Consider the following 26,359-nt stretch of genomic DNA (forward strand, 5'->3'; position numbering starts at 1 on the left):
TTGTGAAATTATGTATTTGAAAAAATCATTTGGAACTATAACAATTCAAATGAATCCAATTAAACATGGATTAAATTACCTTTCTAAAATGGTAAAATTTCTAAAATTAACTGCATTTGGGCCTATCCCCAGAAAGTCCAGGACATATGGTCACCAGACATCCTCCACTATTTAGAAGAATTCTAGAAGCCCAACAAAGTTCTCTGCAATGGCTTGAAACATTTATAATCTTTCGTGAGGAAAATATCAGTACTGCTTATAGGCTTCTTACTGCCCCCACCTATAATGAACTTAGTTGTCCAATGGCACCAAACACTTTTAAAAGTGCATTAATTTTTAGATAGGAATAAAAATCCTAACTCTATCTGGTACCCCAAGCATTCAGTTGTCACCTTGAGTGATTACCCAAGGCATCTTCCCTTTAAAGTGGCTGATTTCTGATTAAATCATGCCCTTCCTTCAGCCCAGAATCTATCAGTGATATTTAAGAGACCTTCACTCAAGTACTTAACTTCTACTCTGGGCAAGGGCACTGCTGAGCACAGAGGTTACAGAAGAAAGCCACAGATGACAAAGGCAAACGGACAGGCAAGTACGTCCTGAGACTGTTCAGTGTGAGGTGTGCACACAGGCAAGCGCTCCCTCCTGGGTTATAAACAAAGTGCAGGCAACAAGCCCAGGGACTCCTACACCTTGCCAAGGAGGCCTTGCAGACAAGGGGACATCTGAGGCGACTCCTACAGGGGAAGGAGGAGTCTGCCAACCTGAGAACAGGAAGGAAGAACACTCCAGGCAAAGCAAGGAGAACAGAAGAAGGGAAGCTCCGCGGTGACCTGCCTTTCACGCTTAGGAAACAAGAGGAGTTGAGTGTGGCTGCAACTTCAGCAACATCTTAGGAATTGCTGGAGACAAGGCCACAGCAGCTCGAAGGCCGAAGATGGTGTTGCCTCTTGAACTAACTCAAGGCATTCCAGCTTCTCCCCACGGGCTGTGAAAAAGTTTTTAAGGTTTCTTGTTCATTCATTCCTTCACTCTTGTTTATTTTCCGAAATGGAGGAGTGGTGTAGTTAGCCCTGACATTGAGGAGGACTCCTTGTTTTCAGTTGCAGGGAGTTAGGAAGAGGACAGAGAAGGCAGTGGCACCCCACTCCAGTACTCTTGCCTGGAAAATCCCATGGATGGAGGAGCCTGGTAGGCTGCAGTCCATGGGGTCACTAAGAGTTGGTCACAACTGAGCGACTTCACTTTCACTTTTCACTTTCATGCATTGGAGAAGGAAATGGCAACCCACTCCAGTGTTCTTGCCTGGAGAATCCCAGGGACAGGGGAGCCTGGTGGGCTGCCGTCTATGGGGTCGCAGAGTCGGACACAACTGAATCGACTTAGCAGCAGCAGCAGCAGCAGGAAGAGGGAATAAGCTGAGAAGCCCCCGGGGATTCGGTCCTGCAGGTGCCATCCTCCCCAGGCCCTGGCCCTCATCACGCCTCCTTTCACACCAGGCAGAGCTCCTCCACGGCTCCCCACTCTGTCACTGTTCTGCGTTGGGCCACCACCTCAGGCCGGTGGTGGTGGCCCATCCACCCAGTGTCTTGCCTCCAGCTCACCCTGTCTCTGTTCTTCACAGACATGCCGGCAGCCTCGGGCTATCAGCTGACTCATGCACTCGGTCATGGTCCATTCCTCCATTTCAGAAAATAAACAAGAGTGAAGGAATGAATGAACAAAAATCCTTAAAAACTTTTTCACAGCCCGTGGGGCGAAGCTGGAATGCCTTGAATTAGTTCAAGAGGCAACACCATCTGTGGCCTTCGAGCTGCTGTGGCCTTATCTCCAGCAATTCTGCACCCCATGAGACTGTGCATCCCCTCAGGGCACCGGCCTTGTCTGTCTAGTTTGCTGCTGAGTCCCGTGGCCTAGAATAGTGCTGGGCACAGAATCGGTGCTTAGTGAAGCTCTGTTCAATGAATGGACTCACAGGTGAACAAATGAATGAGAAGGCTATTGCAACAAACCAGACAAGAGACAAAGAGAGCCTGAGCTAGGGGAATGGAGAAGAAATTTCAGTCTTCAGCCATCAGACCTCTAGGTATGAGGATGGGGGGAGACAGAAGGAGGTCCAGGACAGCTCCAGGTTTGTAACCTGGGAGACTGTTCTTTGCAGAGGTGGAGAAATGAACAGACTGTGCAGGAGTTTTGTTTTTGTCATGGGGCGGGGAACAAAGGGTTCTATGAGGGCTGGGTCATGTCATTTGCAGCTTCTAGGTGGCTCTGTCTGACATAATCTGAGCTCCTCTGACACCTTCCATGCCCCTCTGTGCCATCACATACAGCTGCTGGGAAATCAGCCACCTGCTTGTCTGAGACTACAGAATGTCAGTTCCTTGGGACAGGGACAGATCTTCTATCTCTGAATGTTCAGAGTGCATGACATATCTTCAGTGAATAAATGAGCATAATGCAAAAACACAAGCAGGCAGAGGGGCAGGCAGCCTTGAACCTTGCAGACAGCTCAGGTCAAGGTATCAGCTGCAGCCAAAGCTGCTGGACTCACTGGGTGAGTCGCAGCTCAGGCTGCCTAGACTGAGAGAGGAGGTCTGATGAAGAAACGCCGACACTGAGAAGGAAGAGACAGAGAAGAAAGAGCCAGGAGGGACGCTGAGGAGGAACAGTCAGAGAGGTACCCTGGAGACACCCACAGACACAGTCACCAGCAATGCATTGTACAGCATCAATGTACAAGACTGGTCTCGTGCCCACCAGCACCATTTTCTTATGATGTGAGCATAACAGTGATGTCCAAGTTGATAGGGATGGCATACAAAAAAGGAAGGGAGGAAAAGCTGGGGGAAGGATGAGGATGGAGGCCAGCTCTACTTATGACTATTTGTCTAAAACTCTAAGCAAATTAGTATCAAACAGAATTCCAAAAGCACATGAAAAAAAACACACATCATGACCAAGTGGGTTATATTCCAGGAATGAGAAGATGGTTAAAAGATAAAAAGAAATGAATCAGATAAACAACTCAAAAATCTAAAAAAAGGACAACAAAATAAACTGAAAGAAAATTTAAGAAGGAAATCATAAAGATAAAAATGTTTTGAGTTATAAAACAGAAGAGCACTGAAAATCATATATAAGTCAAAATTAACAACAACAAAATAGACAAACCACTAGTTAACCTAGAGGAAAAAGGGGGAGAAATTACAACCACAAAAATTAACAAAGGAAAATAACTTCTCAAGGAAAGGAAATTAGAAACATTCATAAGAGACTATTTACATAGCTCTTTAGTAATCACTTTAAAAATCCAGATGAAATGGATATTTCCTAGGAAAATATGATTTAGAAAAGCCAATCCCAATAAAGATAGGAAGTTTACATAGACCAATATCCAAAGAATAAAGCATAGTTACCAAAGATCTCCTGCCTCCAACACACACACACACACACAGTCACACAAACACACACACACACACACTCCTCTTCTGCCCCTCCATCATCATCATTACAAGCCCACACAATTTTCCAAGGGAGCTCTATCAGATAACCAAAGACCAGAGACAAGGGCAGAAAGAAAAAAGAAAAGCTTCTAAATATTTTTACAAAGCAAGAACAGAACTGATACCCAAACATAATAAGTACTGCACATGCATCTACACACACAAAGGAAAGAGGGCAAGAACACTTGTGGTAGCACTGTCATGGCAACAAAACTGTAGCTAGCCAACATCTAAGTGAAGAGCAGGTACATAAATTGGGATGTATTCATCAGCAGTGAAAATGAGCAAACTAGAACTCCGCATAGCAACACGGGTAGGCCTCAAAATCAAGCAAAAGAGAAGCTGCAGGAGGACACACGTGGTATGGTCCCATTTATAAAAAGACAAAATTAAGCCATGTGTTGTTTAGGGATACAGACAGGGAGGAAGGAGTTACAGCAGCTGGCCTAGAATCCCTCCACCCCTTCCGCAGGAGCGATGCTTCTAGGGAAAGAAAGAAGGCAATGACCCCATCTGATCTTTCGTAAATATGCTAACTAGACTATTGAATAAATAGCCTGATGACATTTCCAAAAATGAGAGTTCTTATTTCTGGAATGCCTTTAGCAGGCCAGAATTGGCTAAGGATCCCCTATACTAAGTAAACACAGAATTTATGGATTGATAAGCCATGACACTCTGGGCTGTGTAGTAGAGATGCTTCATAACTGAATATTACTCGAAGGGCAAGGTGACTTGGCAACCACACTTGGAAACCCTGTCTATTATTCTGGGTCAGAAAGCCCACATCTGATGCATGAAAAAAAGATCTAGGAGTCACAAGGGATGGCCCAGATCTCTCCCTGCATCCCCACACCTGTGTATTCTGGAAATTAGTAGCCTAGATAGATTAGTATAGCTCTGCTATAGACAGCAAGATCTCAGATGGTCAATTCTTACTTGATAATCTGATCATTTGTGTTAGCTCAAAGAATAGCTATTTTCAGACAAAACTATTTAAAAAAAAAAAAGCAAAAGAATGGTGCTGGGAGTTAGTTGAATGACACCAGGAGGGGTCACTGAGGACACTTCTGAGTTACTGGTAATACATTGGTTCTTAAACACGAGTGTATTAGGACTCTCCAGAGAAACAAAATAAATCGGATATATATGGAGATTTACTATAAGGAATGGGCCGACATGATTATGGCAGCCGAGAAGTCCCAAGAGCTATGGCCCAAAAGCCTGGAAACCAAGGAAGCCAATGTCAGTTCCAGCTGGAGGTCACAGGTAAGAGGCAACCTACATCCCAGCTCATTTCCATCAGCAGAGAGTGAACTCTGTCTTGCTCAGCCTTTTGTTCTATTCAGGCCTTCAGCGGGTTGGATGAGGCCTGCCAACAGGGAGGAGGGCAATCTTCTTTACTCAGTCTACCAACGTGAATGTTAACCTCATCCACAAGGTTAAGGATACACACTGCACTGACACACAGTGATGTCTGATCAAGTATCTGGGCCCTCTGTGGCCCAGTCCAGCTGATACACAAAGTTAACTATCGCAATGGGTGTTCGCTTTGTTGTTCTTTGAGTGACACATATAATCCACAGTTGTGAATGATACACTTAAGGCTAAAATATTAAGCAGATGCCATTTGACCAAAGAAAGATGGTGGACACAGAACACCTTGTGAAACTTTTGGCACGAATGGAAAGAGGAAGACGGGGAGGTAGCTTGAGAGTCGGGAAGGCTGGAAAGTAAGTGTGCCCCGAAGCCAAAAGCAGTCTCCTGGGGGAGGGATCCAGCATGCTTTGCAAAATTCTCTCCCCGTTGGTTCACTGGTGGGAAATTCACCTGTATGATGCTGTCTTCTGGTATATGGTGGCTATGTCTGGATTGAAACTCAAGCAACTGTCATATAAAACCCTAAGAAGTCTCAGCCACAGTGCACTGTAGGTGTAAATTATGCTGTGAGTGGTATTATTCAGCAGGACTTGATTTTCTCCCTTCAACAAACAGAATGTGTCCTCAAGCCAGTTGAATCTTCAGACGTGAAAATGACTCAGCTATTCACCAGAGTTGACTCAAAGACACAAGCAGCCTCTTTGAAAAACTTAAGAAGGTACCTGACGCTTTAACTTTGCTAGCCCCAGCTGCTGGACACACAATCATTCCTTTTGACCACGCAGAATCTCAAGCTATGATCATATAAGCCCCTGGTTGAGTAGAGATTGGGGCTCTGAACAGGAGTTAAGGGGGTGAGGAAGGGAGGTGTCTGTACTGGGGAAAGTCCGTCTTCTACAGTCCTGTGAGCCAATTGTCTATTCCCTTCCTTCTCCATCTTTAGTATTCTTATTGCACTCCTACGTTATCCTGTCTTCCATACCCCTCCATCACTCACTGAAAACAAAACATGAAAGTGTGAGCAGATAACTGGGTAACTAAGTGAGGCTTACATTAGAGGACAAGGTGCCCTAAGCAGCAGCACAGGGAGCTGGCCGGCTGTGGGAAGCTTTGCGCTCTGACCGCAGACTCTCTGGCTCAGTTTCCTCTGATTTCTCCTAAGATTGTACAAAGATAATTCTGCTCTGTTCCTCAGCTTGACACTTATGAGAGTAACTTTTAGGAAGTAGTGAGTTACATGTTAGTCTCTCTACTTCTACCCAGCGAAGGTTACAGTGGAGCCATTTAGCTGGGAAATATCTCTCCTAGGATGCCAGCTGTGCACACAGATTTATGAACAAAGCTGTTCATTGTAACAGCATTTATAATTGCAAAATCTTAGGAGTCATCAAATCTGAACAAAGAGAAACTGATTATATGTATTATGGTACTTGCATACAGACAGGATATTATGTTTCTAATAAAACTAAATTCTTGAAGATGATTCGATGACAAAATGGTTCAAACATATTTACTAATAAAAATTCAGTACACAACACTGTATACAGACTATTGTCTCCACAGTTGTTCTTGCTTAGCCACTAAGTTGTGTCTGACTCTTTTGTGACCCCATGAACTGCAGCCTGCCATGCGCCTCTGTCCATGGAATTCTCCAGGCAAGAATACTGGAGCAGGTTGCCATTTCCTTTTCCAAGGGATCTTCCTGACCCAAGGATTGAATCCACATCTCCTGCATTGCAGGTGGATTCTTCACCACTGAGCCATGAGGGAAGCTGAACTGATAGGCTAGAAAAACAGTTAGTATGTTAACCACAGTTAGTAAATAAAATTATGGGTGATTTCTTTATCTTACATTTTTTGGTATTTTCCAAATATTCTTCAAAGAGTACATACTTGTAGCAAAAGAAAAAGAAAAAAAACAAACAAACACACACCACAGAGACTTCTCTGGTAGTCCAGTGGTTGAGAATTCACCTGCCAATGGATATGAATTCAATCCCTACTCCAGAAAGATTCCACATACCACAGGGCAACTAAGCCCGTGCACCACAACAATTGAGCCCATGCTCTAGAGCCTGTGAGTCGCAACTACTGATGTCCAGATGCCCTAAAGCCCATGTTCCACAGCAAGAGAAGCTTTCTGTCACCACGAGAAGCCCAAGCACCACGAGAGCAGCCCTTGCTTGCTGCAGCTAGAGAGGAAGGGCCCGCATGCATTAACAGAGACCCAGAGACCCGCTAGAGAAGGGATGACTACCCACTCCAGAATTTGTGGTCTTTGCTGGTGGCTCGGCTGATAAAGAATCTGCCTACAATGCGGGAAACCTGGGTTTGATCCCTGGGTTGGGAAGATCCCCTGGAGAAGGGAAAGGCTACCCACTCCAGTACTCTGGCCTGGAGAATTCCATGGACTGTTTAGTCCATAGGGTCCCAAAGAGTTGGACACAACTTTCGCTTTTTCACTTTTCAGAGCTGCCAAAAATAAAATAATTTTTAAAAATTAAAAAATATATGTATCATAATCAGGCAAGAGGCAAGGCAGAAGGAAGCGAAAAGTTTAGTATCTCTTATAGCCCTTTTCCCCACATTTTCATTCTGCACTGGACCCTACGAAGTATGTAGAGCCTGCCAGAAGTTCTACCAGCAGGATAAGAAACATGCTTTCTGTGCCTCTCTTTCGTTCTCTCTCCCCACCAAGAATGAATGTTCTTTAAAAGAAAACAGCAATCAATCAATAAGCAAGCAAGCTACCACATTTCCCCTAGATCAGGGATTCTCACACTGGAGTGTTCTCAGAATTACCTGGAGGGTCGTACAACACAGATCTGGGCCCAGCCTCAGTTTCTGCTTCAGCAGGTCTCGGGTGGGCCTGAGAACTTGCATTTTGGCAGCTCCGAGGTGCTGCTAATGCTGCCACGCTGCACGCAGAACCACTGGCCTAGAGGATGTTTATCTCAGCCTTTGACGTGTCTGAGCTGTACAAGGCCCTTAAAAGGCATATCCTCTTACCTCATAGATGTTCAACTGCTCCACTAAGTCCAGGTCAGCCCCTTTCTTGGTCAAGTGCCTCTGGGACACGGCTGCAATGCCCAGCTCCTCCAGGCAGTCCACCACGTCGTAGAAGGTGTCTTGGTCTGGCAAACCGGACAAGGTCTAGATGAAGAAAGAACAGGACACAGTGTCTTAGGAGACTGTCACAAGGCTCTTGGGACATCTTTTGCATGGTAGCCAGTGGCCATGAGTATAAGAATGGAGCAAAGCAAGACAGATGACAAGTTCATTGGAGAAAAAAGCTTCTTTAGTGTGGTAAGCAGACTGAACCCCAAGAGCCCACCCCCTGGGGTAGAGGTGCTGTACAATCCCCCACCTTGAGTGTGGGCAGGACACTCTAATGATTAGGTGACATGACATTATAGGGCAAAGGCAAAGGGCATTAAGGTCCCAAATCAGTTAAGTCTGAAAAAGGGGAGAGTAGCCAGGTGGGCCTCACCTAATCAGGTGAGCCATTAAAAGGGGGTTAGGCCTTTTCTGAGCATAGAGACCAGCAGAGACATTATCCTGCTGGCCCAGGAGAAGTTGCAAGCTGCCACGAGTCCCACAGCTGCAAGGAAGTGAGCTCTGCCAACAACCACAAAGGCTTGGAAGGGAAATCCAAGCTCTAGACGAGACGCCAGCCCTGGTTGACACCTTGACTGCAGCCTTGTGAGACTCAGCAGAGCGCCCAGTGGGGCGGTGCCTGGGCCCTGCCCCCATGGAAACTGCAAGATGGTAAGTCTGTGATATTCCAAGCTGCTAACTTTGTGATAATTTGTTACATGGCAATTGAAAACTAACATACTCAGAAACTCCTGTTAAGATTGATCTACCAACAGCTGGAGTTAGAACAATTTAATGATTCCCTTTTCTTTCAGTTCTGTAGGCCTTCCCCTTGGTCTAAGATATTTATGGCAATATGAGAAATTTCAAAGGGGCAACCAAGAGACAAAAAGATAACCCAAGAAAGAAAAAGCCAACTTCTCTTTGGATTCTGCTTCTTTTTGTTTTCTAAAATGTATTTATTTTTATTGGAGGATAATTACAATATTGTGATGGTTTTTGCCATACATCAATATGAATCAGCCATAGGTATACACGTGTCCCTCCATCCTGAACCCCCTCCCACCTTCCTTCTTATCCCATCCCTTCTAAAAGAAGGATGATACTCAGATCAGGCCTCTGCTTAGAGCTGGAAGGACACTTGGGGTGATTTACTCAAAGCCCCTTATCTTATAAATGAGGGGGATGAGGGTGGGGAGGTAGCAGGAAGTTACTAAATAATAACTAATAAAATCCTGTGCTCAGACCTGCTATTCCAGTCTTCGTGCCTTCTAAACAAATTGCTCTGGACTCGAATTTCAGACACAGAGTTTCACTCCCTGTTTATTTCACTATTATTGCATTTCAAAATTATTCTAAACATGTTGACTTGCCTTGGAAGGAAAAAGACCAATATTTTCTTAAGGATCATCTCATGGTACCAACTTCTTTTAACACTTCTATTTTGGGGCTATGAATATTGGAAAGAAATATCTCTGCCCCAACCCAAATAATGGCTATTTCTCTTCTATGCTGAACAAAGAGGATACAACTCACTGCCATTGAAACCAGAAACTAAAGAAAAATAGCTGTGATGCAACAGCTTAATCCATCAGGAGCCCCAGCAAGGACACTGAAAGGAAGGTTGTGAACCAGTCAGCAGCTGTGATAAATGAACAGGTGCTCACACTGAAGTGACCAAGTGTGCAAGCATATGTTGATGTCTGCAGGTGCCAGGCAAGGCGGTCACTGCTGGGTTAGCAGACAGCAGTCCACTGACCTAACCTAAAAAGCACACACCCACCCAAAGAACCTTCTCATCAGAACAAGTCCATCTTTTGTTTTACTGAAAACTCTAGAACTTGTTAAAAGATGAAGAGAGGGAGGGACCTCCCTGGTGGCCCAGTGGTTACCAATCCACCTTCCAATGCAGGGATGTGGGTTTGATCCCTGGTTGGGAAGGATGATCCCACATGCCTCAGTGCAGATAAGCCACGTGCCACAGAAGAGAAGCCTGCGCACTGAAAAGAAGACAGAGCACTGAGCTGTGCAAAAATGAGCAAGTGAGCAAGCGTTAACTACTCAGTCATGTCCGACTCTTTGTGACTCCACGGACTGAATCCCACCAGGCTCCTCTGTAAATGGAATTCTCCAGGTAAGAATACTGGAGTGGGTTGCCATTCCCTTATCCAGGGGAATCTTCCCGACTCAGGGATCAAACCCAAGTCTTCTGCATAGCAGGCAGTTTCTTTACTGTTTGAGCCACCAGGGAAGCCCCAAATAAGCCAAATAAGTAGTAAATAAATAAAAGATGAGGAAGAGGGAAATGGTGACATAAAAGCCAGGGCAGGGCTAATGACCAGAGGTGCCCTAACTGCTGACCTGCCCATCATAGGTAAGCTGACATTCAGTGTTAGATCCAAAACTTCCTACACAGTAGTGCGGGGTTGGGGCGGGGTAGGATGAGACACAGAGAGAGGCCTCTGGTGTCTCCTCAGCATTAGTTCCCCTCCTTTCTTCTTCCCCTTTCTTCCCTGCAGAGAGTCAATCGAGATTCTTTCAGTCCAGGGGGTTAAATTCCTAGAACTAATCCCCATTGCCTTTGCAAGCCCAACCCTGATGGCGTGGTAGGGGGATTACTATTAAAAAATTAAACCTTTAGGTCTATAGAACCAGACTCAGGGAGGCCGTGCTCAGTAAGAGGCACAGAACTGAGGGTATTGAGAAGTCCCTGCATGTTCATGGTGAAAATGCGGGCTTCAGCCATATCCAGATGCCACCCCCTCTCACGTGCGGCCACAGGGGAGCTGGCCTCCCACCACAGTCGAAGATGGCTTGTCTCTCTGTCTGCACAGGGAGGGGGCTGTGCAGCCCCAAAGCACACACTCACCTATTTTCAGCAGATTCTCTAACATGTTCAGCAAACTGCCATGCTCTCACCCCTCCTGGGCCCTGTCTTCCCATGTCTACCCTGACACTCATGGCCAATGTGCCTACTTCTGGCAAAGGTGGCAGCCACTCCAGAAAACTCTGTGAGCAAATGTCTCTTGACACCTCCACTCTCAGACGATACTAGGGACCCCCTTCCTGGTTTCTCTCAGACCTTGTCTTGCCAGGATTTGTGACAAGTAAATCTTTACAGTCCCTCTCAAGGGAGAATGTTTGCTCTCTGTCTGAGCAAACATTCTGTTTTCCTTTCCCTGGGTTTTCACTTATTCCATCAAATCCTCCTTGAGGGATAAAACCAGGGTAGTGAAAGCCTATACACAAGTGTTCATTGCAGCAGGAGCATTTGTGAAAATTAAAAGCTGTGGACACCCAAATCTCTTCAGTGGATGAAGAGCTAACAAATGGTGGTGTATTTACACAATGGAACACTACTCAGCAGTGAAAAGGAGCAAACTATTAATACACCTAGTGACATAGATGAATCTCTAAGGCACTGTGCTGAGTGAGAGAAGTCAGCCTCAAAGAGTTACATCCTATATGGGTCCCACTTTTGAAATAACAGAACTACAGTGATGGAGAATAAATCTGTGGTTGTCAGGGACATGAATAGGGGGTCAGGATGTCACTACAAAAGGATAACATGAGTGTGAGATTTTGGGGAGACATGGAGCTGTTCTATATGCTAATTGTGAAGGTCATCCATGACTACATACGTTTTAGAACTTCCGCAGCTAAATGCCAAAAGAAAAGTGTTAATTTTACTGTATGATAATTTAAAAAGCCTTACAGTCGAATCTAAATACAAACCCTCAGTATGAATCCCATCAGGTTACTCACCCCCTGGGCTCCACTAGAATAACTTCCCTCCCCAGGGCTGCCTGGTGCCGCTTTCCCTGAATGCTCCAAGCCAGCCCCACAGTGCCACCTCTTGTTAATCATGTCCCCACCTTCCTCATCTGATTCTACAAGGTGATCAATATCTGAGCTCCCAAAGTGGGGGAGGCCCACTGAGAGGACTGCGGCTGGATTGGGACAGGACTCCACACGACTGCAGCTTGCAGGGTGAGAAATGGTTCATTCGTGATGCTCGCTCAGATCTACTGATGACATGGAGGAGAAGGGAAGAGCTCAGCGGGGATCATTCTGGATCCTGGAAACTCCTCACTAATGTGTCTGTTTAACCAAGGGAGTAGGCTTCAGTCTCAGAGCCCTGAGCAGGCTAGGATTTCGTACCCTTGTTCTGTCATAAAAATGTTAATGTTTTGAATTCCATTTTATTAGGCCCCCTTCCATTTTGTTGAAAGAAAAGTCAGAAAAGCAATACAATTTCCCAGATTTCAGAGTCTGCGTTTTTTCCAGACCCACATTAGCACGTCAACGCATGATGATATTTCGGGTCTCAGAGGACGTTACCGAAATGATCAATGTGACTAAAATTCAGCAAAAACAAACAAACCCCGTATGGGTGCCTGCTGATCTTTCTGAGGAAAGGATGGCACCTGGAATCGTGTCCTTGGAACCTTCCCTTGGGCCAGGACTAACAAATATGGGATGGAACCACCAGAAGAGAAAGAGTAAGCGAGGAATTCCTGGATGTTGGAGGCCATATGGTGTCAAGGAGAGTGACACGCACTGGGTCCTGGCCAGCGATTGGCAGCAGAAGCCCAAGTCACACGGCTGCCACCGGGCTCATTACAGAACCAAGCAAGGCCTCCACCACTAAGTGAACACGCTGCCCAAGAGTGAAAATGCCTTTTTTTTTTTTTTTTTGCTGAATTCAGTGTTTTCCAATACAAGGTCAGTGACTGAAAATGACAGGAAATAGATGACCTTCATCTTCAAAAACCAACAGAAAATGGCTTTCAAATTGCATGCTAAATCAACTCACAAAGAGATTTTCAAATAAAACCTTGAGTTCTTAGGATTATTGTCCAGAAAAGGGGTGTCTGTTTCCCACCAGGACTGTAGGAAATTTCCCATGACTTCATCAATAACTGGCATTCAATTAAAAAGCAATCACTGCCCACGTGACCCAGAGAAAATGACTTGCTGTTTAACTACATATTTCTTTCAAGCTTAGTAGGGTTAATGTCATTCATTTGTCGACTGGGGTCATACTACTGGGTTGGCCAAAAAGTTCGTTTGTGTTTTCCAGACAAGCTTAAGGAAAAATCTGAACCAACTTTTGTGCCAACCCAATATACTTAGGATAGTACCCTTTTCTGCCCAATTTTGGGGAATTAATTCTAAGTTTGCCACTTGCCTTTAGTTTTCATTGGTGGTTTTCAATTTGTAAATACGACTTTTTATAGTTTAATACAGTGAAATATTTAAGTCCTTTTCTTTGGAATATTTTTGACTGGTTATATTATTAGACGAACCTTCACTGACCAGAGACCAGTTGATTTTCACCTCTGTTTCTTCTTATTTTTCTACAGTTTGGTGTGTCACATTGAACTTTTCGATCTTTCCGAAATTTATTTTGCTATACAGTCAAAGCATGTTTTCGTTTATTTCCACTTAGCAAAACCTCTCTCAGTCATACATGGCGCTGACCATCCCTGTGCATTTCAATTACAGGGTGCACTGCATGTACATTGTTTATTTCCACTTAGCAAAACCTCTCTCAGTCATACATGGCGCTGACCATCCCTGTGCATTTCAATTACAGGGTGCACTGCATGTACATTGAGGGCTGTTTCCAGCCCCTCTGCTTCAGCCATCTGCCAAGGAAAAAGTCAGGACCACATTGTTTTAATCCTTAAAGTTTACACAACATCTTAATACCTAGTAGAATTACTTCTCATAATTACATTGCTTTCTACCAATTCATATTTCTCAGTTCATATTTCTCCAGATATATTTCAGGAAGAGATTCTCAGTCCTTTCTAAAGAACTGCAGTTGGTCCTTAGGCTTGTACCTGGCACCCTGGGGAGTACAAAGGTAGGGCCTTGGGGTGGCTGATGTGCTGTCTGGGGTCCAGGGCGAAGATAACCATCTCACCCTCCCTCAGTTATTAATAAGGAAGGGCCAGGGCACTGAGGGAACCCCAGTCCTGAGAGTGGGCTGTCCCTGGTCAGCGTGGGACCCACTGTCAGAGCACCCCTCAGGATGGACACTGAAGACAGCTGCTGCCCCATGAGCTGGTGACCAGGGAGGATGCGATGGGCAGAATGAGGGCACAAGGGTCAGGTCACCATCATAGGAGAGGATGGGATCCACCTTCAGGAACCCTCACCTGGCCCCCACGGCCAGAGTTCAACCAGCTGCAGAATAAGAATGCTTGCTTTTCTGCTGGATCGAGAATCATCTCCTTAGAGTAAAACTTGTTCATCTATATTTTAAGGAAAAATGTTAAGGGGACATCTCGATAGGAAAAGTAGCCATAAAAGTCTTGATACCCTCTTTCTAGTTTCACTAGAAAAACCAAAGTCTAGAAACCTGGCAGACAACTCGGGCCTTCACATGTATGAATACCAGCACGCACGCACACACGCCATGCGTCTGTGTAAAGGGTCTCCTCTAATGCAAAGGCATGCTGAAGCGTGTTCCAGCCACCAGCATGGGGGTGTACATGGAGTAGGCTTCTTCAGAGGGCAAATTTTAGGTTTTCACATGCACTAGTTCCCTTGAGCTGCCATAACAAAGTACCACAACTGAGTGGCTTACAGTGACTGAAATGAGGTACGAAACTTGGGAAACTGTAAGCTGAAGACCAATTACATGGGCCACAGAGGCTGCCTGAACACTGTCTCTCCAGGTGGATCCCTCTGTGCTTCTGGGGGTAAGGTTGGCTGAGCCACACTACGGGACCTTGATGAAGGCAAGCACCTTCACGGGCTAGAAGGCGGGAACATCATCAAAGCCCCGTGCTTCAGTCCTGGCCGCTCCCGTCTCGGGGCTGCCGCAGGCTCAGCATGAAGATCTGGGAGTTGCAGGGAAAAGTCACTGCAGGTGAACTGGAGCAAGAAGCTTTCAGGAGCAGCAGCCAGACAGAGCCGCCCCAGGGGACCTCTCTGGCCTGGTCTGCTGGTGGCCAGAATGTTCGCTGGCTGCACAGACAACCCGGTGTGAGTGTGGCAGGTGGCCTTCGGCACCCACTAGAAACATGGCAGAGCTTTAAAAAGGAAAAAACCGGTTTTGGAAAGATAAAAAGGGGTCGGGTGGGCCATGCTACCCCTGAAGGCCCTAGGGGAGGCCCTTCCTTGCTGCATCTGGGACTGGTTGCTGACAATCCTCAGCATCCTTGGTGGTCCTCGGTTGCAGATGCATCACTCCAACCTGCAGCCCTGCCTTCAAAGGCCGCCTTCCTCGTGGACGAGTGTGTATGCTGTCCCCCCTCTGTGTGCTTCTTCTTTCCTCTTCTTATAGGACACCAGTTCTACTGGATTAGGGCCCACCCTAATGACCTCATCTGCAAAAATCCCATTTCCAAATAAGATCACATTCACTGGCTCCGGGGTCAGGACTTCAGCGTCTTTTGTGGGAGACACAATTCAACCCACAACAAACATCAACCAACCTTGTTCACTAAAGTCATCGCGTAAACCAGCAGTTCCGTGTCGACCCCATCCTTTTCCTCCAGGATTTCCATGATATTTGACCAGGGTGTGACTCCTATGAATAAGGCAAAAATCATGAGAAACAGCAATTTGGGACCCCTTATCCAACTCACATCACAGTTTATCCAGACTCATCACCCAATGACAGGAACGCCTTTCACCAAATTTTGAAGCATGACTCTGTACATCCTTCCAATGAGATGATGATATGCTGTGTCATCCTTGTCTACTTGAAAATGTATATTCCTCATGTTGGATGCCTATCAGTTTGCTTGAAAAGTTGCCTTTATACTAAATAGGCAATTAAAAAAAATCCAATTATATGCAGCTTTTTTAGACCATGCATTTTACTCTCCGAGTATGGAAATGTTCTGGAATTACTCTCTATGTGTGTCCATCTCCTGCAAGGAAAGAGGATTCAGGAGAGCTTTACAGTCACTCAAACAAAGGACTCAAAACAGTAACAGTGAAACGTCCATCTAGCAGACATTTCCAGAACAGAAGTATATTATCTCTATTGTATCAAGTCACAAAAACTATTTAGGCATCAACCAGGTACAAGGAATTGGGTCTCTAGAAGGTGGCCCTCAGAAGGTCTACAGTCAAATGGAACAGTCAGGCACAGACACAGAACGCATGCCAGCACAGGGTAAAAGCAATTAGAAGGCAAAGCGCTTAGCCACACCTGTCACTCAACGACGGTGGTCTGTCTTTTGAAGTGAGATGGTCGAGGAGGGTTTGGTGTAAGAAGTGACTCCTCGGTGAGACTGGTGGGGGGGCGCTCACGGAGGTTGTCCCATGGCTCCAGGGAGGGCAGGAAAACCCTCCATGTTCAGGATCACTAGGCCAAGGCCACAAAGGGGACACACACCCTGACATGATTTCCTACTCTGGGGATAAACATCTGCAGTGAAGTGCTGCCTTGCCCCTGGCATGGTGGTGTGGAACATGCAGCTCTTTCCTGGTTTCTCTATAAAGATCTCAAAGGGATATTGTCTATTTTTGCTGATAAAAGTAAATTCTGAAATAACCTAAAACCAGTGGGTTTCAAATGCTGATTCTTGGGTGGGTTATGTCAGAGCTGATTTCCTGGTCTTGTGAACCAAAGCTCCCCCAGGGAAGTGATGGCTTCTGTCTTGTCTCTCTGCCCTTGGCAGAGTGCCCAGCACATAGTAGGTGCTCAATAAAATGTCTGCTGACTAGTGAATGGGGACCTCTGAGAGGGTACAGGGTGGCTTTAAACTGGGGTAGTTTTTAAAGAGCCACAGGGTTCACTGCACACAGTAAGGAGACAAGACAGGAGAATTTAAAAAGGATGAGGTACCTACCATAAAACATGAAAGACACAAGTAGAATTTCAGGTCTGTTGGTGATCCCAGCAAGGGAACAAAATGCCTTTTCTTTTGGGCTGAAAGTGAAGTCACTCAGTCGTGTTCGACTCCTAGCAACCCCGTGGACTGCAGCCCACCAGGCTCCTCCGTCCATGGGATTCCCCAGGCAAGAATACTGGAGTGGGCTGCCATTGCCTTCTCCAGGGGATCTTCCTGACTCAGGGATCGAACCCAGGTCTCCTGCATTGCAGGCAGATGCTTTAACCTCTGAGCCACCAGGGAGGCCCATCCTTTGGGCTAGTTGCTCAGTTAGTCCAAACTAGGAGTCTATGACTAAGCTTCTATAACCCTTTGTTACTCCGAACACAAAAGCATGATCCTTTGTGTGCTAACTGCTGAATTATCTTCTTGCTGATATTTATCATCAAACTATCTTGAAGTCCACACCTCTTCTTCATAGCCAGGCGAAGTAACCATTTCTGTCCTCAAGATAATCAGTGTGGTCAGTAGGTCTCATTGTCCAGGTGTAGGTCAAGCTTTCTAAATGCCTCTGCTTGTGCTTATAAAAGGGCAACTTCCGTCACTCATACTCACACCCAACCTCAGTACAAAACATGAAAACATGAGTTCTACATGGGTAAAGAAAAGCCTGTACAAGAGAGACAGCACTGATGCAGAGAATTCCCAGTGGGACTCAGGGGCCCTGAAATGCTTCTTGGTTGCTTACTTAGGAGCCAAAGATGTCAAACGGGGCCTGTGGAATGAGAGGAAGGAAGCAAATGGCAAGCATCCCAAAGAGAGAGGTGAATAGTCTATTTCCTCTCTCTTTCTCTCTCTTATGCAGACACACATATCTATGCACCTCTTTATCCATTATAATGAAAGCACTCAAACAGGGGCTTCATTTAATTAAAAAACATATTCGGGGCTCCTCTGATGGCTCAGTGGTAAAGAATCTGCCTGCCAATGCAGGAGACACGGATTTGACTTGATCCCTGGTCTGGAAAGATCCCATATGCCACGGAGCAACTAAGCCCGTGCACCACAACCGCTGAGCCTGTGCTCTAACGCCCAGGAACCGCGACCGCTGAGCCTGTGCTCTAACGCCCAGGAACCGCGACCGCTGAGCCTGTGCTCTAACGCCCAGGAACCGCGACCGCTGAGCCTGTGCTCTAACGCCCAGGAACCGCGACCGCTGAGCCTGCGCTCTAACGCCCAGGAACCGCGACCGCTGAGCCTGTGCTCTAACGCCCAGGAACCGCGACCGCTGAGCCTGTGCTCTAACGCCAAGAACCGCGACCGCTGAGCCTGTGCTCTAACGCCCAGGAACCGCGACCGCTGAGCCTGCGCTCTAACGCCCAGGAACCGCGACCGCTGAGCCTGCGCTCTAACGCCAAGAACCGCGACCGCTGAGCCTGTGCTCTAACGCCAAGAACCGCGACCGCTGAGCCTGTGCTCTAACGCCCAGGAACCGCGACCGCTGAGCCTGTGCTCTAACGCCCAGGAACCGCGACCGCTGAGCCTGTGCTCTAACGCCAAGAACCGCGACCGCTGAGCCTGCGCTCTAACGCCCAGGAACCGCGACCGCTGAGCCTGCGCTCTAACGCCCAGGAACCACGACCACTGAGCCTGCGCTCTAACGCCAAGAACCGCGACCGCTGAGCCTGCGCTCTAACGCCCAGGAACCGCGACCGCTGAGCCTGCGCTCTAACGCCCAGGAACCGCGACCGCTGAGCCTGCGCTCTAACGCCCAGGAACCGCGACCGCTGAGCCTGCGCTCTAACGCCAAGAACCGCGACCGCTGAGCCTGTGCTCTAACGCCCAGGAACCGCGACCGCTGAGCCTGCGCTCTAACGCCCAGGAACCGCGACCGCTGAGCCTGTGCTCTAACGCCAAGAACCGCGACCGCTGAGCCTGTGCTCTAACGCCCAGGAACCGCGACCGCTGAGCCTGTGCTCTAACGCCAAGAACCGCGACCGCTGAGCCTGTGCTCTAACGCCAAGAACCGCGACTGCTGAGCCTGTGCTCTAACGCCCAGGAACCGCGACCACTGAGCCTGCGCTCTAACGCCAAGAACCGCGACTGCTGAGCCTGCGTGCCGCAACTACGGACGCCCTAGAGCCCATGCTCCCCAACAAGAAAAGCCTCCTCAGTGAGAGGCCTGGGCACCGCAACTAGGGAGGAGCCCCACGCCCCGCCACTACAGCAAAGCCCACACAGCAACAAAGACCCAGCACAGCCAAACTAAATAAAGTTTAAAGAAGATATACACAAAAAGTTTTCTTCAGTTATAATATCTGATTGCCTTTTTATCATTTAAGGATTTTGAGTCTGGAAATTTGCATGTAATCAGACACTACTGGGATACATGTTCACTATCTTTTGACTGTTTGGGGACAAGAAAATAAATTTTTAGAAGAATGAAGGGGAAAGTGAGGACACCTTCTGCTGCTGCTAAGTCGCTTCAGTCGTGTCCAACTCAGTGTGACCCCGTGGACTGCAGCCCACCAGGCTCCCCCGTCCCTGGGATTCTCCAGGCAAGAACACTGGAGTGGGTTGCCATTTCCTTCCCCAATGCATGAAAATGAAAAGTGAAAGGGAAGTCGCTCAGTCGTGTCTGACTCTTCGAGACCCCATGGACTGCAGCCCACCAGGCTCCTCTGTCCATGGGATTTTCCAGGCAAGAGTACTGGAGTGGAGTGCCATTGCCTTCTCTTCTGCTGCTGCTGCTGCTAAGTCGCTTCAGTCGTGTCCAACTCTGTGCGACCCCATAGACTGCAGCCCACCAGGCTCCCCCGTCCCTGGGATTCTCCAGGCAAGAACACTGGAGTGGATTGCCATTTCCTTCTCCAATGTATGAAAGTGAAAAGTGAAAGTGAAGTCGCTCAGTCGTGTCTGACTCTTAGCGACCCCATGGACTGCAGCCTACCAGGCTCCTCCGCCCATGGGATTTTCCAGGCAAGAGTACTGGAGTGGGGTACCATTGCCTTCTCCAGCCTTCTCTTCTAGTTCAACACAAATACCTTGTCAGGGCTCCAGCTGGCCTGCATCAAGCACCAGCAGTTGTACCTGTCCCAGGAGCCCACCCATCAGAACTAAAGGGTCCAGTTCACCGCCGCCCCCATCCACACCTTCACTGCTCCATATGGGGTTTCATGTGTGTATGTGTGGGTAGCAACTAACACTTTCCCTGGGGCTTCCCTGGTGGCTCAGACGGTAAAGAATCTGCCTGCAGTGCAGGAGACCCAGGTTCAATCCCTGACTCATGAAGATCCCCTGGAGAAGGCAATGGCCACCCACTCCAGTATTCTTGTTGGAGTATCCCATGGATAGAGGTCACAGTCCATGGGGTCACAGAGTTGGACATGACTGAGTGAATAACATGTGGGGGTAGGGGGTGGCCCTGTGTTAAAATCATAAACCACACGACCTTCCCCCTTTACATAACAGAGAACAAAATTGAGCCCCAAAGTAGTGGAATGAACAGAGGCTCAGGGGGAGGCATGTAAACTGGTGAGATGACGTCCACCCTAGCGGCTCACTGTGAGGTGTCCCGGAGATAAGGCTCTTTGTCGCCTCTCCTGAGTGCTGATGCAGAACATCAGGAGATGGTCACTTCCTTCATCATCATTGTCCGTCTCTCTCCAACTCCACCTCCAGCACTGGAGTGAGTATAGGATCGATGACAGCCTGGTTTCTTTCTGATGTTCAAAGGCACATGATTGGCACTTAAATAATTGTTAAACAAATGAATTTTATATGAAAAACGCTTAGAACGGTGTCTGTTGTGTGGCAGGCACTTGGATAGCAGTAGCTGTCACTGCAGTGGAGGTGGTGGGCAGGGGACACCCACGCTGCCCCCCAGGCCTGCCCCGCAGGCTTCCTGGCCAGGCCCCCTCCTCCCAGCAAACCACATCACCCCTCTCTCAACCCAGAATGAATAAGCACAGGATAAACTGCTCAATACTCTTGTCCTCTTACTCTCTTCCAAGTCTCTGTATTAAACTCCAAAGAAAATAAAATATTTTGCATGAGGCCTCGTATGCGAGTTGGTCTAACACTCAAACACAAGGTCCCAGTGGCATGTTCCATGTCTTTCACTGTGAGGGATGAACACTTAACGAGTACACTTCTGCTCCAAATAACCAAGGAAACAGAGCTTGAGTTCTGTGCACTCTAACCTCCACCATGCTTTGTCCGGTCTTCACAGAGCAACGTACCCTTGAGCACAAGTCAGAGCCAAGATGGCTTGAAAAGATGTCTGGATTCCCCACCCACCTCCCCAACCCTGTTAATCATGTGTGAGACACATGTTTAAAAATTATGTCATATCTCATCACCTCACATTCAAATGAAAAATGGCACCTCTTCAAAAGCAGTGTTGAACCAAATTAGCAGGACTCAAGATTTATGACTGAAATTTCAAAATAAGGTACCCCATCTGGTCACTTACCCCCACCCTCTGTCTGGGAGGGAAACCCAAACAGTCAGAGGGAGGGGGCACCCTGCCCAGGGGAGCAGGGGATTCTCGACCAGTTTCCTGCTAATCACTAGAGTGAAGAAGTCTTTGATGATGGCAGAATGAGAAAGCAAAGCCTTCTCATGGGCTTCCATGACTACTAACTGCCATTCTCTCTTGCTGCCTGGCCCTGTCCACTAGGAAGAGAAAGTGACTTGAAGACCCATGCAAAGGAGAAGACATGCCAGCAGTCTACACAGACAGGTATGACACTGAGCCATGCCTCAGAGACTAACTCAAATCCATGGTTTCATTCTAGCACCTGAGCCAAAGTGCCAACTGCCACGATCAAATGGGGCCCTTTTAATTTTCATTAATTCATACATATTTGCTAGTCCCTATGATACACCTAAATCCCTCAGCTTTTATTGCTGCTCCCTAACTGGCCCAGTGTTGGCAGAACAGCAATTTGTCCATCCATGCTCACCAATGAACCCTTCCCGTTAACCCATGTGTGGGATGTGCTGTTTATACAGCAATCAGAGGAATTTGTTCTTGGACAACTTCATTTGCTAGTAATTTCTGAGAACTTGTGGCTCACTTGTTGATTTTCCTTGCTGATTCTTTAAACCTATCATTTTTCATCATCCAAAAGAATTCCTTTCTACTAAAAAGGTCTGTACATTAACATGCCCATTCTCACCCTAACCTCCAAAAGAATGAGTCCAAAACCACCTTGAGGAGTCACATTTATGGCGGATTTATAAACCTGTGTAGAAATGGACATACTCAGCTGGCCCTCGGTCACCCCTGGCATGTTTAGCTACTCGCTCGTCCAGCTGAGAGGGACTGGAGAGCAGCTTCCCAACCTGCCAGGTGGAAGCACACCAGCAAGTCCTGCCTCCCCCTGCAGAACAGCAGGGCGTATTTGTGTGTCCAACTTCAGCACAGAGGTCAGGGACAGTTTTACTAGCAGTAATATAGGATGGTGTTATATGTACGTGTTATAATGTCATGGCCAAGACCACACACGTCATAGAGAAATACGTGACTGAACCACACATGATAAGCTATGGTTGAGTTTTTCCATCAGTGCTGATCCTTTTTGTTCTCAGCTGCTAGTGCTCAGTAGCAACTGGATGACAATACTTGCCAATAGCTTAAGAAATTTCATTGCAAAAACCATGAGGTTGAGAAAACAATCCATTCTCTGTTATGACTTTTTATTTTTATAAATTGGGAAAGAGCAGCCACGGCTTTGTCTTGGGGGAGAGAGTACAGCTGAGTGTACAGCTGGGCCTGCAGGTGGAGACTTGGGGGTTGGGTGTGCTCGGGATCACTCCTCTATCCCAAATGGTCTCTCCATTGAGATATGCAGTCTGAGGAAGGAAGCTATGAGTTCCCAAACCAGTGAAGTCAAGGGAGAATCTCAAGGTCATAAGAAGGTTGTTTCCTTTAACACGGCCCACATGACAAGGGCCCAAGGGTTACCTGAAATTTAGGATAGGAAAATGAAGAGTCTGCTAATTATCCTAAAGTAACTCTAAGAGTTGGAGAATAGAGTATGAATCTTCCAAGGATGAATGAAAGGATCAGCTTCACTCTCTTCCCAAACATCCACCTTTGACCCTAAGCCATGAACTGGCCTTGGGAAAGCCCATCCTGGCTTCTGAGTCATTGGGAGCCTTCATTAGGATTCTCAAGGGGTCCCCTTGATGTGCTTTAGGCCACGAGGGTCTTCATGCTCATGCTTCAGATGGCAACAAGCCTTGGCAGAAAAAACCTGCCCCAACCTGGCATCAACCTTCCAGACTCACAGCCCCTGCTCACACACTAGGACTGCCTCTGTGGTACACGCAAACACAGGCCTGGAGTTGCCTCCCACCTATAGTCTACCATGCTGGGGACTGACATCTGCCTGTGTGTTTGTGGGAAAAGTGCAGAATCCCAGTTCATGGTCCTGGATGGCTTTCATTAACTTATATTCAAACTTTCTTTCTTTTTTTTTTTTTATTGTTATTATTGTTGGGTTTTTTTTTATTTTATTTTATTTTTAAACTTTACATAATTGTATTAGTTTTGCCAAATATCAAAATGAATCCGCCACAGGCACACATGTGTTCCCCATCCTGAACCCTCCTCCCTCCTCCCTCCCCATACCATCCCTCTGGGCCGTCCCAGTGCACTAGCCCCAAGCATCCAGTATCGTGTATCGAACCTGGACTGGCAACTCGTTTCTTACATGATATTTTACATGTTTCAAACTTTCAAAGCAACTAGTAAGCTACTTTCCTTCATCTTTGCATTCAGTCCTGAATGTGGGTCTCTGATCAACACTGAGTCAGAGACAACAAGTGGTTTGAATCAAAGAAGGCTATTTAGGCCTCTCATTTCTTTTCATCGGTTGTCGCTGAGCTGACTTGTACATAAACATGTGTGTCCACACATACATACACACACACAACCATACACCAACATGTTAAGAACAATTCTATCTGGTGAGACTACAGGTAAATTTTTATGGTCTTCTTTACACTGTTTTTTTCCCAAATTTTCTAGAGTATTTCCATTATAAAAAGAAAATAATTAATGTTAACAAATTTTTGTTCTTGTTAGAGTCTTTGTGGGGATGACAATATTAATAAAAATGTCCTACTGAGGAACAAAACCTAAGTATTTGTTAGTCACTCAGTCATTTCCAACTTTTTGCAACTGCATAGATTGTAGCCCACCAGGCTCCTCTGTCCATGGGATTCTCCAGGCAAGAATACTGGAGTGGGTAGCCATTCCCTTCTCCAGGGGATCAGCCCAACCCAGGGATCAAACCCTGGTCTCCTGCATTGTAGGCAGATTCTTTACTGTCTAAGCTACCAGGAAGCTGTTTTAAAGAATAAAACAAAACAAAAACCTGTTTCAGAATCAGACTTCACAACATTAAAGGGGACGCAGCATGTCATGCTGTAAACCAGATCCAAAGCTCATTTGTCATCAGGTGTGCAGGCCGGCACTAGGCCTTCCTGCTATGGGTCAGCCAGGTGCTGGGACACCCAGAGGGGACAGGCACCCCACTGTCCAGCAAGGACACACACTCCTGGGAGAATGGGCACAGCAGAGATGAGGGGCACACGGGGCTTTGAAAGAATATGCTCATCTAACCCAAGGCAGGGCGGGCCTGGCACAGGCTGGGTGGGAGGTGGGGGTGGTGGGTAAACAGGGATGGGACGTGAAGGGTCGGCCCTAACCGGGCACTGGGGAGCCACCGGCAGGTTTCAGACGGAAAACGACGTGACCACATTTGTGCTTTAGAAGAAGCCTCCAATAGCAGAGAGGCGGGTAGCATTTCAGGGAAGTAAAGGATGCCCAGTGACAGATGGTGAAGAGGATGCAAGGGAGGGAAGATGTTTAAGGAACATTGTGGGGTGAAAGCCAATAAAGCAGGTGGGAGGAAGGGGAAGAGACAAAGGAGCCAAAGTGACTCCAACAGGATGGGAAAAGAGAACAAGCTGGTTCTGTGCATTCAGTTGTGGTGGCTGAAGATGGAGCATAAGGATAAGCTGGAGTCTGACCTGTCCTGGGTCAGCTAGGGGTGCTTTTCTTTCCCTGTTCCCTCCCTCACCTAATCTTTATACATATGCATCCTGAAACATCTGTTTCCTGATGTCAGAAGTCCACACAAAGGGAATTCTGTTCCTTTTCAATTCTGCCTTGAACATGGAAATAAAAAGTGGAAATCTTCCATGAGACACTTTTACTTGGATGACATAGTAAGCAGGGACCACTCACCCCTTTTTGTGTCCACGGCAGAGATGGCCTGAATCAGGAGAGGTGCATTGGACTCCGAGTATTCCACAAAGACCAGCAGCAGCTTCAGGGCTGTCTTCACCACCAGGCGGAACTGTGGAGACAAGACACAACCGTCGTGCAGCTGCACACACAGCAGGGACGTCTGCAGCCTTTGTCCTGACAGCAGCTGGCACCCAGCTGCTCTTCTCAGCAGTTACGCAGATTCCTTCACCAGACACCTTAGAAGGCAGGTGTCAGTATTACCCCCATTGCACAGATAAGTAAACTGAGGCCGAGTCCCTGACTCAAGATACCACAGCTAGAAAAGGAACCAGAATTTGAACCCAAGGCCTTTGGCCCCCAGGCTCACACAAGTTCTGTCAACACAGGAGGCGGCAGTTGCTGGGTCGGTAACTTCGTTTTAACCAGACTAGATCACTGTGATGTACCGCAATCAAGTCTCATTTGTTTTCTGATGAAGAAGCAGGCATGGCAAGCTAAATGACTTGTCTGAGGCTGTGACAGGACGCTTGAACCAAGTCCGGGTTCTTAAAACTGCACAGGGAAGGCCATCTGGGGCCTCACCCCCACAGTCCTGGGCCCAGAGGACTGCACTCGTGAGGAGCCACACCCAGCCCAGGGCCCCTCTTCATGCAGACTGAAGGTCACTTACCTGGAGAAATGCAGCTGACACTGAACCCTAACTCACTCAGCTGCTGGGGGTGGGGTTTGGGCGGTAGGGTGGGGTGGGGTGGAGTTGGAGGTGGGCTGTGGCAGCCTGGGGCTTCCCGCTCAGCCCCCGACCCCTTCCCACAGGCTTTGCTGCTACAACCTTGACTCATGTCTCCTTTCCTGCACCCCATTTCCTCCTTCTCAAAGAAATCACACACCACCTTCCTCCTGGAAACAGGTTCAAATCCCCCTTCTAGGAAACAGCGCACCTGCCTCAGGGCTGCTCCTTGAGGGGGCCCCCAGCAGGTGGCTGGACAGTGCCCCTCTGCCTCCGCCCCTACCCCACGGGCAGAAAGAGCTCTCCTGGGGAGAGGGGCTGCTGTGCATGGAGTCTGCAGGGTCGGAACCACACCTGGGTCAGAGTGGCCTCAACAGTGTTTGCGTGTGGAATGAACGAATCTCCCAAGAAGCAACCAATCAGTCCACGTTTGTTCTCCCACCCCCGTGGCTGCGGAAAACCGGCTCCAGGCACTCCACCAGGTCTGCCGCCGAGAAAGGCCCAGGGACTCCTGCAGGCATCTCCTCACATCAATATATTAGAGCCAGGTGTGGACTTTAGGGCGGGATGTGGAGCCCTGCACACG

General features: G+C 47.5%; 1 protein-coding gene across 8 annotated transcripts in view; it reads right to left on the minus strand.

Annotated features, from left to right (window-relative positions):
- Positions 1 to 26,359, minus strand: part of FHOD3 (formin homology 2 domain containing 3) — a 523,370-nt gene that overhangs the window by 169,166 nt on the left and 327,845 nt on the right. For all 8 annotated transcript variants that reach the window (XM_070361542.1, XM_070361541.1, XM_070361540.1 and 5 more), the window contains exons 7-9: positions 25,044 to 25,155; positions 15,431 to 15,525; positions 7,893 to 8,036 (exon numbers count right to left, since the gene is read on the minus strand). In XM_070361542.1, coding sequence (XP_070217643.1) covers positions 7,893 to 8,036; positions 15,431 to 15,525; positions 25,044 to 25,155 — 351 coding nt within the window. The remainder of the gene's footprint in view (positions 1 to 7,892; positions 8,037 to 15,430; positions 15,526 to 25,043; positions 25,156 to 26,359) is intronic.

Source organism: Bos mutus, chromosome 24 (genome assembly GCF_027580195.1).
Source record: "Bos mutus isolate GX-2022 chromosome 24, NWIPB_WYAK_1.1, whole genome shotgun sequence".
NCBI classification, from domain to species: domain Eukaryota; kingdom Metazoa; phylum Chordata; class Mammalia; order Artiodactyla; family Bovidae; genus Bos; species Bos mutus.